General features: G+C 45.0%; 1 protein-coding gene across 1 annotated transcript in view; it reads right to left on the reverse strand.

Annotated features, from left to right (window-relative positions):
* DNAH12 (dynein axonemal heavy chain 12) overlaps positions 1 to 18,407 on the reverse strand; it is a 3,791,933-nt gene that overhangs the window by 1,081,247 nt on the left and 2,692,279 nt on the right. The window contains exon 51 of the mRNA XM_069643677.1: positions 38 to 127. Within this exon, the coding sequence (XP_069499778.1) occupies positions 38 to 127 (90 nt within the window). The remainder of the gene's footprint in view (positions 1 to 37; positions 128 to 18,407) is intronic.

Below are 18,407 nucleotides of genomic sequence, written 5' to 3' on the forward strand. Positions count from 1 at the left end.
ATGTTTTCTGTTTGTATGAGGGAGAACAAAAACGTACTGGAATATTATCCTTGTCATATATGCGAAGATCTCTTAAAAAGTTCATGTCACCCAGTAGTTTCTTGCTTGGACCCCAATAATCCAAAATCTGAAAAAAGAAAAAAAAAATGTATTTATTACATTCATATAGTAGTCTATGCCATCAAGTTGGCTGTTACTACGAAGTAATTGTTGCTGAAACATGCAATCATAAAAAAAATCCATTCATAGACAATATACATGGATGAACAATGCAAGTAAATAGTGTGTTAATGGTCCACTGATTTAAAAAAAATAATACTACTAAACAAAACAAAAAAAATTGCTCGACTGCTCAAGTTTCCCAAAATGTTTTCCTAATGTTCCAGTGCTTACATGTTTTACTCAACAATTTGGCATGGCCGAGTTACAACTCACTGGGTCAAGGGAATTACCTCTTCACTTGTTCAAGGTCAATGAGTAATAGATCAGCCGCCTGCAGATGCCCCTTTAAACTCAACTGTCATAGTGTTGAATTCTACCACCTGAGGGTGTTTTTTTTATGCAAAGAAGCATAGATTTAGGGCAATCAGTGAACAGCAACACTGCCCTGGAAAGCCAATGTCACCTGTCAGATGTCCTAGGTGTCACCTGATTCTTTGAAAGGTCCATGCGGCTGGGGCAAAGTTAGACTCCATTCTAGGCCAGTGATTACCAAGAAATCAGTATGGCTAGAGCACTGATGGTTGTATGCTAAGATTATCTCTGAAAGTCTACTGTGTCGGGGAAACATTAGTCAAACATCAGACTTTCTTTAAAAAGCCCACACCAGACAACCTATGTGACTTATTTTCCCACTACTCTGCTGCTGGCAGAAATTTAAGTATGCAATATATTTGACAAATTGAAACAAACATAGTGTTAAACTGGATTTAGATCAGGACACACCTCAATTACTAAAGTCATGGAAATGAATTGTGTAAATGGGTTGTGAATTGAATGTATCATTGAAGGAGCTACAGGCAAAGATTCACTTGTTGGAGGGTTTCATTTTGGCTTGTGGCTATAATATGGTCAAAAGCCAGGAGAAATGTGCACCCAACAACGTGCATAGTAAATCAGTGTACTGTCACACTGAATCTGAGAGTGTTAGGAGCCATCCATCATCACACTTACCTCCTATTGTGTAGCAGGTTTTGGGTGATCAATATGATCATGTTGACTTATTAAAGGGGTCCAATGAGGAGTTGGATTCAGGCATTCGATCAATTAAATCAGAATTCAATTTGGCATAGACCCCCCTTGCACACACTATCAGGAAATCTGTGACATTGCAGTCTCCAATATCTTTACTGGAGAAGAATGTGCATAGTCTCCTGATTAGAACAGATTGAGGTATCTCTGCTCAATTAATTAAGGGGAATTTTATTGTTAATCATTCTGATTTTGCAATCTCTGACACCTCTTGTAGACTGTGTGGTGAAGGATAATGATATTTTTTAGATGGATGCTTTAGCACCCTCAAACAAGGCTCAAGCAGAGTTATCCCAACCATCTACATCTGTGGTATTGTTTTCCAAAAGTATTCAGCATAAGGAGAATACAGCTGGGAGAAAAGAAAATAGGAATTCTAAGAAAAACAATGGTTAAAAAAAACGAAAAATATACAGTCAACAAAATTACATGGGCATAATTCCCCACTTAAATCTTTACGAAATCTGTCTATGGAGGATGCTATCATAGATCTGAACTCCCCTAGTTATACTATGAATATTGAGCTAACGAAAGATGGTAAGATCAAGGGGGTGGCATCCGCTAAATACTCCCAACTAGATATTTGCAACCTCCCATAGAAGACAAGATTTCAATGTTGAAGACTGCCGTCCAGACCAATTCCCTAGTTACACAAATATGCATCAATTGTTTTGCTAAGTCCGAGCTTTTATCTTCATTACCAGAAACAGTATCAGTTGGGTCACTTCAAACTAAACTGAAAGCCTTCTTTCCAATTACTGAAAAAATCTTTAAGGTTTGGTCTCTAAACCGATGTCAACTGAAGCAGCTGTTTGTTCCACTCCAGCTCCTCCATTAACTGGGTCAGACTTGGGAGGCGTGGGGCCGAGTACTACTCTCCCTTTGATGGATGCAGCAGTTTCGGTAACAATTGAACTAATCCCCCTAACAAAATATCAGATATTGACATATAAGGGGCGTTATTGTTCTAAATATCTGGGATGGGAACTGATCTAAAAAGGAATGTTTCATTCAGACTAAATAGAACAAAGCTGCTGGACTTATTTAAATCAATTCTGGCATTAAGATCTCTCCACTCAGATGATATTGAGTGGATCACCCTAACTGTAATCAACAATAATAACATCTTATGCTGCGTCCAATCAGAGATAATTGCAAATCTTATCTTTGAGCAGCGCTGTGACTTACAGTCCTTGGGTTATGAACTGCATGCTACTGATTCAATTGAAGATGGGACGATTTTTTAACCAAACTGTACACCACCTCCTACGGTAGCACAGAAGAATATGCAGGCAGGTAACTCTGCCTCTCTATTGGTCAACTCAATGATGGCTCAGCAGTCAGGTTTGGCAAAGGAAGCTCAGGACTGGTCTTGGATTGAGGCTGCTTTAAAAACCTATTCCGCTACTAAGCAGGGCGTGTTGCATCCCTAGCCTTCGTCCCAATAGTATTCTTTCATGTAATGCATGTGGGTTGAGCAATCTCCATAGATGGTTCTATAATCCTGAATCTTTAACCAAATGTCAGTTAATTTTGTTTCAAGTGACAATTACCTGCTCTTCCTTTAATCTTAAAGGCTATTTGACGTTTACCAGTCCTGTGTAGAGGAGGTCCCGTATAAGACCTGCACTCCAGTCGCCCATTTTGAAGTACTAGGAACGTTCACACCAAGATATGTGACGTATGATGAGCAAATAAATCAGCAGAGAGCCACAGTAGGGCTCTGCCCAGTACCTATCAGAAAAGCAACACCTATTGAAGTACCGATACCCAGACAACCATGGACAGTAAGGTATCCATTAAGAAAACCCTACCAGCAAATGAGACGAAATGAAGATCGCCTAAGTACAGTCCCGGAAGAAACCAAAAAGGTCTTAATGGAAGAAGAATGGTGATGTCACTGGGACCCAGACAGGCGTACATATAGAAGAAATAACGACCCGAGAATGACACAAAGAGACGAAACTCCATGAATAAGGATATCGTGAACCTAAAAGGGAGAACAGTGTTGAAATACCAAGAAGCTTAAGCTGTAAACAGGATTAAAATATTCAACCAGCTAACACCTGTACATATGATTGGAACCGCAAGAAGGCTAAGAAAACAGTACGGCTTGCTATGCTAAGTAGAAGAATAATCTACCTCAAAACGAAGCACAGTATTATAAGTGCGATTCCACTTTGCACTAAAAGCACAATCAACCCAGGTTACTAAAGGCAGCATGAGCAGAGATTCATATTCTAGCAAAACGAGAAGAGACGGCTGAATCGAAACTCAGCAGATGCAACTCATGCCAAGAGAGCCAAGGCCAAGGTCATACCACTAGAAGGAACGAACAGTAGCTACATCTAATTGAAGCTTAAGAACAGAATATCCTGTCTCTGAAAGGTCGAGATAAGGAAGCGTAGGCAGGTGGCTGAGCTAAATAAGAATCAAATACACAAATTGAGAGAAACAAGACAAATTCACGGTGTGGGAATCAAGTGACCAGCCGAGCGAGAAGAAGCATGGGTTCACACCCCTGCTTGGCATCCGCCCAGGAAGAGATATCAGGACTTTTCCAGACAGAAGATGAAGTTTCGAGGCCAACCACAGTAAAATAATTGACACGTAGTTGCTGAAGTGATGATTGATTGTAACCTTAATTGGAGGAAGGCCGGGTAACTAGGGGGCACCCTGCACCTGGCTGACCATTCTGCGTGCTGCTAAGCAAAGTGGAAATTTATGCTTGGGGTTGGTGCCAACCCAATCACAATTGACCAAATAATCTAGGGTCCTATAGTTAGTAGAACCAATGGGACGTTGTACTTTTAGTGACGTCTACAGTAGTCATTTTGAAGGAAGGGCTTAGACGTCCTGACAGTGTTTACCCAATCCCCTCCCTCGGTTACCATATACAGATGTAGTACCTATATTAAAGTTACCTTTTCCTAACCAATAGAATTGCATATTAACTTTTGAGTGTTATACGTCAATTGTGATGAGTTTTCAGTATAAATACTATGATTTTTATGAAGTTTGTTGGAGTTGAAGCGAGACGGACTATCGCATCACTGCTGATTTCTATGACTCCTCGTTTTTTGTACTTGTCATTAAACGGACTCCCTTTGCCAAACCATTGAGTTGTCCTTATCTATTGGTGTTGGAGTAATAAATCTGCACCCCCATCCATCTCAAGGGTGTAGCTATCTCGTCTTAAAATACTTTGGAGCAAACCTCGGCTCTATGGGCCGGCCGGGGTTCTCCAGAGTACACCTGCAATACGAACTAATCTACGACGGCCTAGTGGTAGGCTGGCAATTGCAGTTGACATAAACCTACAGGTAGCTACTGAATTGGTACATTCATCTGATGGTCTTTTGGCGGTTTCTGCTAAATCCTTAGAGGAAAAATTGGCATTGTTGCTTGTAAATTTCTATTGGAATCCAGCCAAACATGTATTAGAACAATTTCATCAAAATCTATCTGATCTACTGGAAATATGAATGACGGCATGTCCTGGATACTTTGTTATTCTAGGGGGTGACTTTAATTGTGATTGTTTTAAGGGATCCAAGCATATCTCTAGTAGCATGTCTTTTTCCTCAACTTCCCTCAGTGAAAAAAGAGCCACATTTGGGATCGGTTCCTCTCTGATTGGGATCTTCAACAGATGGAGGTAGCATCAAGCTCTGTTAAACTCAAATATATATGGCACAGAGGCACCTTTTCCTCAAGAATTGATTACTTTTACATTTCTTCTAAACTCAAAGGGGTTTGTGAAGTGGTCAATTTATGGGATCCAGGCTTTGGTGATCATCTGATTTTGGACTTCAAAGTTGATATAGGGATATCAGTCTATGAAATTATTCCTTCACTTGCCCTTTTAATGTTTGATCGACCAGGGTTATAGTTGAAATGGAATCAAAAATTAACTAATTGATTCACTTGGTCATTAAAGAAGGAGGTTGAGCATTCAGGTGTTCTGCATAACGCACATTTGAATTCTTATGAGAGGGAGGCATCTTTGACTGAGTTGGTTATGCTCTGTTTGAAGAGGACTGCCGGATACACCATGGCTGCTCTGGAAAGTTTCTATAAACATAAATTTGATGCCAGAGTTGGTGCCTCTAATAAATTGAAGAATAGGAATATTAGAGATTTAAAGAGACAAGATCTTACTAAATTACAATATGCTAAAAGTAAAGCCTCCTTCTGCCAGATGCACAAGAATTATATAAAATCTCTAAGGATTGACATGCATAATAGACAAAATCGTGTAGTTTTAAAACATCTCTGTGGCAATAAGATGGTATCCTTCTGGTCTACTATCAATAAAACTATAGGTAATTTGCAAGGTGCTATTGAATCTGTAGTACCTGAGGATTCATGTCTCATGTTCTACACTGCTAAATACAAACTGTCGAAAATGTTCTTAGATGTGACAGACCCATGTGTGGGCACCTGTATACGAGGTATTTTCATGTGGAATGAGGAGGACATCAGATGGGTTATATCTAAACTGAATCCATCGAGAGCTTCTAGCCCTGATGGTATTCCTTCTTTGATTTTGAAGAATGACCCCGTATTGTGGGCCTCAATCTTGAAGATCAAATTTGATCATATATTTAGGTGCGATTCTTTTCCAGCATCTTGGGCACAATCACACATAATTCCCATCTTTAAAAAAGGGGACCCCATAGATGCTGTGCACTACTGGCCCATAGCTGTCACTGATGCATCCTCGAAGGTATTTGCCCTGTTGGTTCTTAGGGAACTTGAGATTGTTATTCAACAGTCAGCCATTCTTTCAAGGTCTTGTAGGGGAGGACTGGCCGCGAGGCCCTCCTCACCTGCAGCCTTCTCCCCAGGTGAGGACCATGACTCGGTGGCTGTCCCCTCATGCCACCCGGGCCCAGGTGGAGGAGGGGTCACCCGCCGACGACATTGCCCACACATATCCGTTCCCTGCATATACCAAAATTCAGTTAGGCCTAGAAGCCATCTTGTTTAGCAAACATGGCGTGAGTTCAGCACACTGTAACGAGGCCCCCACCTTTGGAGGGCCTTTCATGCATCTCCGCCGCCGCAGTAGCCCTGGTAGATCCGCTGCGAGCGCGTTCCCATGAGAAAGCCGGGTATGAGCTAACCCGAGATGTTAACACTGTAACATTTCATCGTTCACCATGTAATATTGCACCCCGCACGACCTGGTCCGCGAGGCCAGGGTGATGAAAAAACAAGCTGAAGCATTGTTAGCTGAAGAAAGTAGAAAATAATTCAAGTATTGGTATTAATGAACTACCTCTGTTTAAACAGATCCTGTAAACTGTGAATGAACTATAAAGATGCAACGTTACATGATACCACCCCAGGTCTGGACTAGTGCTGCTATAACCACAGAGAAAGATGTCGACCAAATGTATAGCCTTTACCTGTATAAGTGTTCTTACAGTTTTATGTAGAAACCTGAACTCATATATGTTTTCTTAATCACCTAAAGCAGCGAGCATCAATTTCTGTAGGCCATAACCTAGAACTACCTCGTGTAACGTTTAATGTACATAAAATAATCACACCATGTAGTAAATATAATGTTAGGTAACAAAGAGGTACTCGGACCGACTGTATTAAAGAAATGTGTAACGAAATTGAAATATATATATATGTGTGTTTAAATAACATCAAAATAAGGCGGAACATTATAAAAGTGCTGCATTCAAAAGTTAGCAACGCACGAGGAAAAAAACCTTTGTGAATATATGCAAGGCCATTCTCCCTCCCACCCTACCAAGCCTGCCAGATAAGGAAGCTAAGGCCTGTGCCGCGCTCCCTCACCTCCCCCAACCAAGCTGGAGCCGCTTCAGAGAGTCAGAGGCCCCGGTACCGCACCCAAGGCCACAGCCCGCCACCTGTGTTATTTACAGCACGGTAATAAACCCACGTTTGGATCCACTGATCTACCAGCACCCTCTCGTAAATTCCACAACCCTCCCCCTAGACCACCCCAAGAATCATGACCCCGTGCAAAGACAACCCCCATCACTGGGACAAGACACAGAGACCCATTTATATAATAACTTCTAACGCGGCAGACAGACATGTATCATTCGGCTCAGGCCCCAGAGCCCAGCCCCTCGACCTAAAATACCGGTCAATAGGACACAGGTAAATCTCACCCCAACCGACAACCACCGGACCTCTCTCGAGGTGCATTCCTCATGTGTTGCGTTTATTTTATAAGACAAACTGCTGAGCGATTTATTGATGAACTTAGATGTCGTTTCTTGAATAACTGCAGTGTGCATGGCCTAGGGCAAACGAGTCAGGAAAGGTATTCATCTTTGTCACAGGCTGCCCCAGCATACCAACACCGCTCGGATGACCTCAAGCTGGCCTGCCAGGCCCAACCCAACCCACGAGGCTGACCAGTGACGTCTTCACGCCAAGACCAACCACGCTGCAGCAACACCTATAGTTAGTCGACGCCACCCAATCCCAATTAACTTGTGCCCCCTATAGTATGTAGGTTCTGATGACGTTTTTTGTATTAGAAATACGCCTGTCTTTGCTATTGTCAGACAGAGCGCTCTCGGAGGTTGCAGAGTTCTTTGCATGCCCTAATCTTTGGATAAACTCCTACTTACGCTCACCCGCACTCTGTCTTGGTCTTATTCCCACTACGGGAGAGTCCCTTATTGTCTCTCATTGCGGGGAGGATCGTGCTGAAATTGGGGGCGCTTCCTTTCAGTGGTGACCCCGATAGCGTGATATCTCCAAATTATTTTTCCTAACTCCCTTTTAACGACCCCCTTGTAGCACGAGAATCTCCGGTCGAGAAGGGATACGCACGGTGAGCCGGCTCCGGGAGGCTGCCCGCCAACGGCGACTGGCACAATAAGAAGTGCGCACTCAATGAGAAAGGGTACGGGATCCCGATTGGAAAAAAATCCCCTTTGAGTGCCGCTCGCCGGAGCCAGGGGCTGACCGTTGAGTTACCGGTGACACCGCCTGGACGGACCCAGTTTCGGAGACTATCGGTTCAAGACGGGCACGTGAGTACTGAGTGCGAGCGATCGTAAAGGGGAAGGGAGGGGAAATTGTGAACAGAGGAACGGGGACAGGTAGAGGAGAAGAATAACGGGGGTCTACTAAAGACAGGTCTTGAAACTTTCTTTATCTTTTCTTTGCATATGGCCATTAGGAGTAAGAAATAAGTGAAGTGGTAGAAGTGACGGAAACCTAGCTCCGAAAGGGGGTGGAAGGCGGCGCCGCATAGTGCTATCTAAACTAGTACTGGGAATATATGAAGAAGTAAGAAATAAGTTATTGGTGTCTGGCAAAGGGAGACACCGGGAATATTTTTTAGTGATTGCTACTCTCTCTATTTCTTTTTTCCATTCCTCGGGGCAGGGGGAGAAAGCGAAAAGGGTATAAGGTGAATATACTTGTAGAAGAACTATAAAATAGGGAGCACATTTGTAGGAGTGGGGATTAAGTAGTGGCACGTACAGACGTGAACATAGCAACCTTAGCAGAAAAACAGGGACAGCTGGCCAGGGAGGAAAGGGAGGAAGAGAAAAAAAAAAAAAAAAAAAAAAAAAAGGAGACGAGGTGTGAGCGGAAAAGCATTGTGAAGGGTGCGCGCACCGTGTGAGTGTTGGAGACGAACGGTTGACCGCGAGGTGGCGCCAGAGAGTGTTGACCAAAACTGGTATTTGATCAGTTGCGAGTGAAATCACATGAGAGTGTATGGGAATGAGAAGGAGATGAGCTATGGTAAGTGAGAAAGGACTTGCGCAGTGAATAAAACTGGGTGATAATTTTTGAGAGGTCCGCCCTTGTCTGTGCCATACAGGTATACATATACATATCTACACCTAACTAAAAGTAAAAAAGGCGGACACGACTGTGTTAGAGATTTAGAATATGGGGGCCGAAACTCCCCTGTCACATATTTGTAAAAGCTTACCGGGATACGCTGAACGAATAAATAAATATCACGATCAATGGGTGACAGAATTGAAAGGGGAGGGTCTGCCCCAGATTTGGCCCGAGGGAGGGTCTTTTGACAAAAGCGTTCTTGATATGGTACGAGCATGCATCAGCCTCAAGTATAAGGGGAAGCAGTGGCAAAATAGGAAGGAGATATTAGACCTCTGGAGATTGTTTGAGGAAGTACCACCACCCAAAGCTCCGGCACCAAATAGTGATCTCCCTCCCACCACAGATAATCCACTGATGATTCCAAGAGAGGAAAAGGAACAGCTAAGTACGGAACAACCTACAGAGGTGATTAGTTTGTACCCGATATTACCTAAACCAGCCCCCGCAGCAGGATATAGCGACCCTACTTATGTGCCTCCCCCCACAACTGGTACACTACAAAGACCAACAGCCCCCCCACCATACGAAAACACCAGAGAGCGCGCCCAGGGAAGTACACAGAGAGTGGATATAGAGAAGCTAACAAGTGACTTAGAGTCAAGGCTTACTGTGGCAAGGGATGAACTCTCAAGAATAAAAGACATATGTGAGCGCACGGCGTGCACCCCTATACAATCGGGACGCACGTCTAGAGCGTCGAGTGAAAGTAGGCACATCGAGGAAGGATGGAAAAAGGGAGAAATACTGTTCAGAATTGAGGAAGAGCCGACGCGAATAATAGAGATAGGAGCAGTAGAAGGGAGCATTGGTGATGTATCACGAGAGAGAGGGATCAGAGAGGACTTGTTATGTGATGTCAGAGGAGGATTGGATGAGAGTGATAGGTTGAGTATGGCAGTAGGGGGGGAAAGCGAGGAGGTGGACGGTGCATGTTCGCTAGGGACTATAGACGACGAATGGATGGGACGACTAAGAAATAGGGTGGGGAAGATGGCGTCGTTAGAGTCCGCAGCGACTAAGGAAAGGGAGGGTGCAACCTCAAAAGGGAAGCTACAACTTCCATTGATACACAGGGGGGGGGGAAGACCAAACTATATACCATGGGCTCAGATGGATAAGGCTAATTTAATGAAATTATTGCCCCAGCTGTCAGGAGGGGCGAGCAAGTGGATATATGCATTTGAGAAACATACCGCCGGCATACCGTTGGCAGTAGGCGATGTGAAAAGCCTACTAGTAACAGCAGTAGGAGATCAAGCGGACAGAGTATGGGCTAAGGCTGGTTTCCCGGCAGTGACGTTGGACTGTGATCGCCATGATGGGGCTTCCTTTAATACAGTGCGAGCAAGGGTGTGGGACGCACTGAGGGAGACATTCCCAGATACCCCTGACTTACAGTCAGTGATGCAATGTACAATGAATGACGGGGAAGATGCTATGGATTACATTCTCCGGGTGCAGGAGATGTGGAGAGCGGAAACGGGCACGCCCTGGCACCAATCCACATCTCTATTCTATTTCATCATTAAGAGAGGGCTCCCAAAAGAGGTGCAGAAGGCACTCGATAAAATAGCGGGCGTTGAGGCAAAGGGGTGGCCAGAGATCCAAAGTATAATAGTGCACCATTGCAAAAGGATCAAAGAGAGAGAGAAGGAAGTAGCACAGAGAAGGTTGGCAGACGAGGCAAAGTTGGTACAATCAAAACTGGTGAAGGTTGCAGCAGCGGTAGCAGGGCTCCCACTCATGAGGGAGGGAGAAGAAGGAGAGGAGGGGCAAATAGCAATACAAGGAAGAATAGCAGCAAATTGGGCAGGACAAGGACAACGACAGTGGGCTGAGCAGGAGCAGAACGGAGGTCCAACGTGGCAAGAGTGGGCCCCAAGAGGGGGAAGAGGTGGGTACAGGGGCCGAAGAGGAGGACAAGGGTATGGAGGAATGGGAGGAAATGGGTGGCAGGGTCCCAGAGGTCCACAGGGGAGCTGCTGGAATTGTGGGAGATGGGGGCACTACTCAAGAGAGTGCAGGAGCAGACAAAACAACGGGTTCCAGGAGATAGAACAGTACGGTCACCCCCACCCAGGAAGCCCCTATGGCCTCCCCATGGGACAATACCAACAACCGGAAAATGTAGGACAAAGAAACACACAACTACACGGACATCAGTACAGAACACAAAATCATCCACAGAACAATGACAATGTGCAATACACGCCAGGTAACACTTTCGCCACAGTAGCGAACGGAGCTCCTGCTCCCGCACCTTACAGCGGGGTGTCAGTAGTTTCGGGGAACATTTTTGATCAAGGGGGAGCAATGAGACACCCCGCATAGGACAGCCCACAGAGAGCACTTGCGTGTCCAGTACTATCTACGACCCACAATGCATCAGAGGAACCATTGATAGGGGCGCAGATAGGAGACAAGCAGTTCATATTCATGGTGGATTCGGGAGCGGAGAAATCATGCATTAGAGAGGGCCGGTTCCCGTTATCTAATAGAACGTTAGAGACGCAGGGGTTCTCTGGGGCTGTAATTGAAGTTCCTTACACAGAGGCATTGGATGTGACAGTGGGGGGCAAAACAGTGAAAGCACCCTTACTGTACTATGAACACTCTCCCATTAATTTGCTGGGGAGAGATCTCTTAAGCAAACTAAATATGACAATATCATTCACAGGGAGCGGTATCGTATGTTCGACGCCAGGAATATGCCCCCTCCGCATATTAGCAGTAATACACGGCCACACAATCATGCAAGAGATCAGAGGGTTACCAAGAAACGAGGAGATGTTTGTTGAGGGCATGAGAACATTGGCTCTCATAGTACCAGAACTAAAAAGGATGGATTGGAGGATTCCAGCCGAGTTCCTCTTCCGCCCCATAGCAAGCCCCGACACTGCTCCCGGGTCAGTGTTATCGTTGGATTTACACGCAGTACACGTGTCAGCAAACAGGATATGTGTGATTGGCGTTGACATGGAAGGATGTGAGTGGCGGACAGTACTGTGTATAAATGCAAATATCCCACTGAGGGAGCTCTCGGACGAGGAGCTATTCTCTGACACTGAGACAGATGGCGAAATAGTGATGGAACTGGCAATGCCGTGTGACATTGTAGTTACAGCCAGAAAAACTAAAGTTGAATTGATGGCAGTAGTAGAAGCACCACATGCCTTTTTTGATGACGACATGAGGTTAGTACCCACTAACATATGGACAAATGGCCCCCATGATGTGGGGTTATTACATGAGGTTCAGCCTGTGGTAATAAAACTGAAGCCGGGAGCAATTCTACCCCGGGTAAAACAATATCCATTGTCACGCGAAGCAGAAGAAGGGATCAGAGAGACACTAGATGCACTGATAGCACAAGGAATAATAGTGCCCTCAAACTCCCCATGCAACACATGCATTTACCCGATTAAAAAGGCGAAGGGAGGTTCATGGAGGATGATACAAGATTTGCGCCCACTCAATGATGTGATTCAGAAGGAGTTCCCTTTAGTCCCGAACCCGGCAACAATACTGTGCAACATTCCGAAAACGGCATCTCACTTCACAGTAATTGACTTAAAAAATGCATTCTTCTCGATTCCCTTAGCAGAGGAGAGCAGGTACTTAACAGCGTTTACACTAGGGGGGAGGAGGTTCGAACACTGCAGACTACCACAAGGATATTGCGAGAGCCCAAGCATATTCAACAGGGTACTACACGAAGATCTGGGGAATTTGTCTGTAGAAAGCACAGTGATTAAATATGTTGATGATTTATTGATTTGTGCACAAACTGAGGAAGAGTGCAGAAAGGACTCAATAACACTCCTGACATTATTGGCCAATAAAGGGTACAAGGTGGACAAGGGGAAGTTACAATACTGTCTAACAGAGGTTCTATACTTGGGACAGTTGATATCAAAGGATGGAAAGCGGATCATACCAGACCGGGCACAGGCGATTAGAGCAGTGGGGGTACCCAAAACAGTAAAAGAGATGCAGAAATTTCTGGGTATGTGCAACTATTGCCGAGCATGGATATTGGATTACGCAGCATACACAAGGCCCTTGTTACAGGCTCTAAAAGAGGCACAGCAGGACAACAAACACATAGAATGGACAGGAGAGATGAACACAGCATTTAACTCACTAAAGGAACTGATATCAAGTGCTCCAGTACTGGCAAACCCAGATTATGGGCACGAATTCTTCCTATTTTCACACTGCAAAGGAACACTGATGACAGCAGTACTGACACAAAAGACATCGTTAGGGCACAAACCACTGGCTTACTATAGTGGCACCCTAGACGCAGTTATGCAAGGTCATTTCGCGTGCGAGCAATCCCTAGCTGCAGCCGCGTTCGCAATTGAGAAAAGTGCCACAATAGTGATGGGCTGTCCTGTGACACTGTTTGTGGAACACTCACTATTTGCAATATTAGAGCGATCAAAGAGCACATTGACGACACAACGAGCCACAGCATATGAAATAATACTGTCCAGCGCAAACATCCATATAGTAAGATGTAAAACAGTGAACCCGGCCACATTCATCACAGAGGCGTGCACCGTAGAGGACATGCAGAACCACAATTGCGCTACATACACAGGTGACGAAGGTCAGGATCAAGTAATTTCTGAGAATGCCCTGAACGAGGGAGAGGTGTATTTCGTGGACGGGTCAGCATCAATAGACATGGAGACAGGAGAGAAACATGTGGGTATGGCAGTTGTACGATTAGAAGAAGATGAATACGAGACACTAGTGCAACACCGCCTCCCATCACACTATTGAGCCCAAGCAGCAGAACTAATAGCGCTAATAGAAGCCTTGCATGCCGCCAAGGGGTGCGCAGTGACAATATATACCGACTCAGCATACATGACAACAACAGTACACGGCGGGTTGGCACGGTGGGGGCGGAGAGGGTTTCGACGAGCAGATGGAACACCAGTTCAACATGCAGAATTATTAAAAGAACTGATTGAGGCCCTGCAAGAGCCCACGGCAGTGGCCATCGTAAAATGCCAAGCCCACACCACAAATACAGATTTTATATCTTTGGGGAACGCGGCAGCAGACGCCGCTGCCAAAGAAGCTTCGTATTTACAGAAAGGTGCAGTAGGAGAGTACATGTTGCACCACACAGCAAGCCAAGAGGTCCCCACAGGATACAACATGATGCCCACGCAGGAAATAATAGAGCTGCAAGAGGGAGCTAGTGCAGAAGAAAAATTGCTGTGGACTAAGAGGGGATGCAGCAAATCGCCGACTGATTTATTGTGGCGACAAAAAAGCTCAGGAAAAGCGGTAATGCCAGTTAAACTGTTAGAAATAGCATTTCAACAACTACACTTTCCTGCACATAATGCAAAGCAACACATAATGGCAGACATACAAGAAGATTGGTTTGCACCTTGCCTCCATGAACACATCACCAGGCTGGCTTTAGAATGCACGACATGTCAAATTTACAACTCAGGTATGACATTGCGCACACTGAGAGGAACGATACCAAAACCAAATGGTCCATTCAGGGAGCTCCACATTGATTATGTAGACATGGGAGAAAGATGTAACGGGGCTCGCTACATGATTGTGGTTGTATGTCCATTTTCGAGGTGGGTGGAGGCAGGCCCCTGTGCGCGCCCAGACGCGAAGGGCGCCGCGAAGTTCCTAGTGCGGGAAGTGTTCCCGCGCTGGGGGATTTGCGACGTTATTCGCTCAGACAACGGCACACATTTTGTTAATGAACTATTCAAGGAAGTGACTACGCTATTGGGAATAAAGCACAAATTATGTTCGATTTATCATCCTCAAAGTAATGGCGTAGTGGAAAAGATGAACGGTCTGTTAAAAAGCAGATTGTCAAAACTGTGTTTTTCCCTTAAAAAGACCTGGATGTACTGCCTGCCCTTGGCCCTGTTCGAGTTACAAAACCAGCCCAGCAAAGACCACCATTTGTCCCCGCATGAGATCGTCACGGGAAGGAGAATGCACACAGCGCATTCGCCTCTCCGTGAACGTTCTGATGCACACAGAAGTGCAGCGTTACTGGGGGAGGAGTTCACAGAGTATTTGAAAAAACTGACACGGGCAGCGCGCGTAATTGCAAAGCAACTAGCCCCCCCCTCTACAAGAGAGGAGGGGAACACAACAGAAACAGAGAGACTGCCTGAAAACCCATTACAACTAATGCCTGGTGACCACATATATGTCAGAAGTTTTGTGCGAAGGTGGAATGCGCCACGTTTCCATGGCCCTTACGAAGTAGTGTTTTGTACACCCACAGCAGTAAAGGTGAAGGGCCTACGATATTGGGTACATTTGACAGACGTACGCAGAGCCTATAGCGCCGTGGAAGGTGAGGTACAGGACGAGGCACAGGCAACTGCGGACAATGAAGTGGTGCAGAATGAATGATGGAAATTTTGTGTGCATTAAGTGATGAACATTGGCCGCGACTGGCGCACGACAAGTGTACTGAAATGAATATGTGTATATATATATATATGTAATTTTTTACAACTTTTTAAAGGGTTTTGTAGGGTTTTTTGTTTTAGAAAAGTTTTTTTTTCTCAACTTTCCTCTTCATATGAGAAATAATGTACGGATAATAATGATTGCAAAGCTACCTTGTCTGTGGACACACCCCCTCCCTTACCCACTCCCATACTTTGTCGGACAAAAAAAAAAAAAAAAAATGTCACAACGTTATAAATGTTTACATGCTTGTACTTAATGCACTTTTATGTTTCAAACAGGATTTACTATGGCATCGAATGGGCAGCCTGCAACTAATAGATTTGTTAGGTTTAGAGAAATGTTAGTGGATAGATTGACATATTCATACGAATGTGGTTTATCAATGTGTGTTATTGTGTTCTTCATCTCAATGTTTTGCCTAGTAACATATTGGGTCATAGCGTTCATCTCTACCGAGATGAACGAGGGGGGAGGGGGGAGCAACACCACCCTTGCCCCTGGCACGAATTCAATTACAAGTATGAATATCAAAGAAGGTGATTTTTTGGTCTGGGATGGATCACGTCTTGTTTGGGGTTACTACACTACACCATCCACTGCTGCCCCGTTACAATCAAGAGATAAAGATATGAAAAATGACACAATGGTCCTACCTGAAATATATAACAGCCCCACTACCCTTCCCGCCCCGATACAGAACAGCGACTTGTTGTTTATTGAGGAAAATGGAAAAGTAATTACGATGACAGAACACAAAGTCATATATGAGGAATTGGAAAAGGGGGGAGGGAATGAGAAAGGGGGGCCTATTCTTTCACCTATCGAAACTAAAAGGTATAGGAGAGGGGAGAGAAGTAGGCGAAGAAGAGAGACAAGCAGGAAGGGGTATGATGAGTATTATGGGTTAGGATTAGATAAGATGGAAGACCCACGACACCCCCACCAAGCAAATAAATGGTATGCAGATATGAGTACAACAGCTAAACAGACAACCAATGAAAGCTGCTATGTCTGTTCGCTTATCCCCCATGCATCAGGTACGCCCAAAGTGTTGTTGCCAAGAGAATTGCCCATTGTGGATGCCCAATGTCTCCTTCATCTCACACTGTGTAGAATAAAGAACACCTTTCAAGCACACGATGTCTCTTTCAAAATGATACAGGACAGCAAAACGTGCTATTCAAAAGCGTCTGGAGTGGTCTGTCTTAAAGAACCTTTCTTTGCAATACAAGGGACGCTGTTTTTCGAAAACAAATGGAAAGATGAAGAAGTACTGTGCAAAGCAGAAGCACTGAGAGGTGTCCAACCAGACAAACTGCGGTGGATGGAAAAAACGTGCTTACCAATATGGAAAGAACACATCTCTAAACTAACATGGGTAACAGCGATGGAGAAACCCTTCAAGCTACAAAGTGAAATACAAAACGAACTATGTTTCAAGGGAGAAGGAAAAGTGGCAATGGGAGCGAACAAAAACTGTAACAAAACTCTCACCATCCCAGACATGAAAAAAGGAACAGCAGCACTAATGGACACATACTGGGTATGCGGGAATCAGGCTTACTTGCACCTTCCCCAGGCATGGAGTGGCAGCTGCTCAATGGCCACTTTGCATTCGGCCTTAATGGTGATTCCAGAAAGTCACGTCGACGAAAATAAGCGGACGCAAGGAAACGTGAACAAGGATGCCACATCTCCCACTGCAGAAGCGCACCTCTATGTCCTGTCCTCCGGAGGGAAAGAAAAGGAGCTATTACGGAACAAGCGAACATCAAACTACATATCACAAGCATCATCCGATTTATTGGCACAGATCCCAGACAGGTATCGCCTGTTTAGCTCCGTGGAAACATTCTTTGCCTCACTAGTTTCAAGTGTCCAAGCAAGAGCAAATGCAAAATGGCTCCAGATCACACGGTGGGAACTGATTCAGCTGGCCAATGACACTGAAGAGGGGTTCAACATAATAAAGGTGGAACTACGAGCTCTGCGACTAATGACCATGCAGAACAGGTATGTTCTGGACCTGCTAACAGCGATCGATGGAGGTGTTTGCCGAAAAATAGGAAGCGCGTGCTGCACGTTTGTACCTTCTGAAGATGCAGAAAATGGGTCCCTGTCCCACGTCATTGAAGCGGTACATAACCTGGGAGAGAAGATGAAGATGGAAGGTGGGGCCAAAGATAGCTCATGGTTCGACAATCTCTTCTCCTGGGTTCCCTCATGGCTTGGACTGGCGATGAAGTTCCTGATACCAGTTGTGGTGGTCGTCCTCGTGGTGTTCTGCCTATGCCAGGTGGGCCTCCGATGTTGTGCTAATGCAGTCCCTAACGGTGCGATGATGATGGTGACAGTGGGCAACTCTGGTGGTACAATTAAGGCGACACAAGAGGCACATGTACAGACAGGAACAGATAACACTCCCAGATACCAGTTAGTGCCTATGTGCCGTGATAAGTACATAGTAGATAAACTATGGCACACCACTATCAAAGAGCCCCGAGATGTGGAACTGGAATGGTATGAGGAGGTCTGGGTAGACTTGGAAGGGACTGGTGACTGTATATATTTAACCTGTACCCCAGATGAGTATGCTAGAAGAGGTGAGAGCTTGAGGGGGGTATGCAGAGCTTGGATGCCTAGAAAAGGAACACCTGCATGGGATGACGCAGTGATAGAGGAGCAAGAATGTAGAAGATTAGAAGAGCTAAAGAATTCGTTACTTTAGTAACGAAAGGGGGGAAATGTAGGGGAGGACTGGCCGCGAGGCCCTCCTCACCTGCAGCCTTCTCCCCAGGTGAGGACCA

Source organism: Ambystoma mexicanum, chromosome 2p (genome assembly GCF_040938575.1).
Source record: "Ambystoma mexicanum isolate Mex_15411 chromosome 2p, UKY_AmexF1_1, whole genome shotgun sequence".
NCBI classification, from domain to species: Eukaryota; Metazoa; Chordata; class Amphibia; order Caudata; family Ambystomatidae; genus Ambystoma; species Ambystoma mexicanum.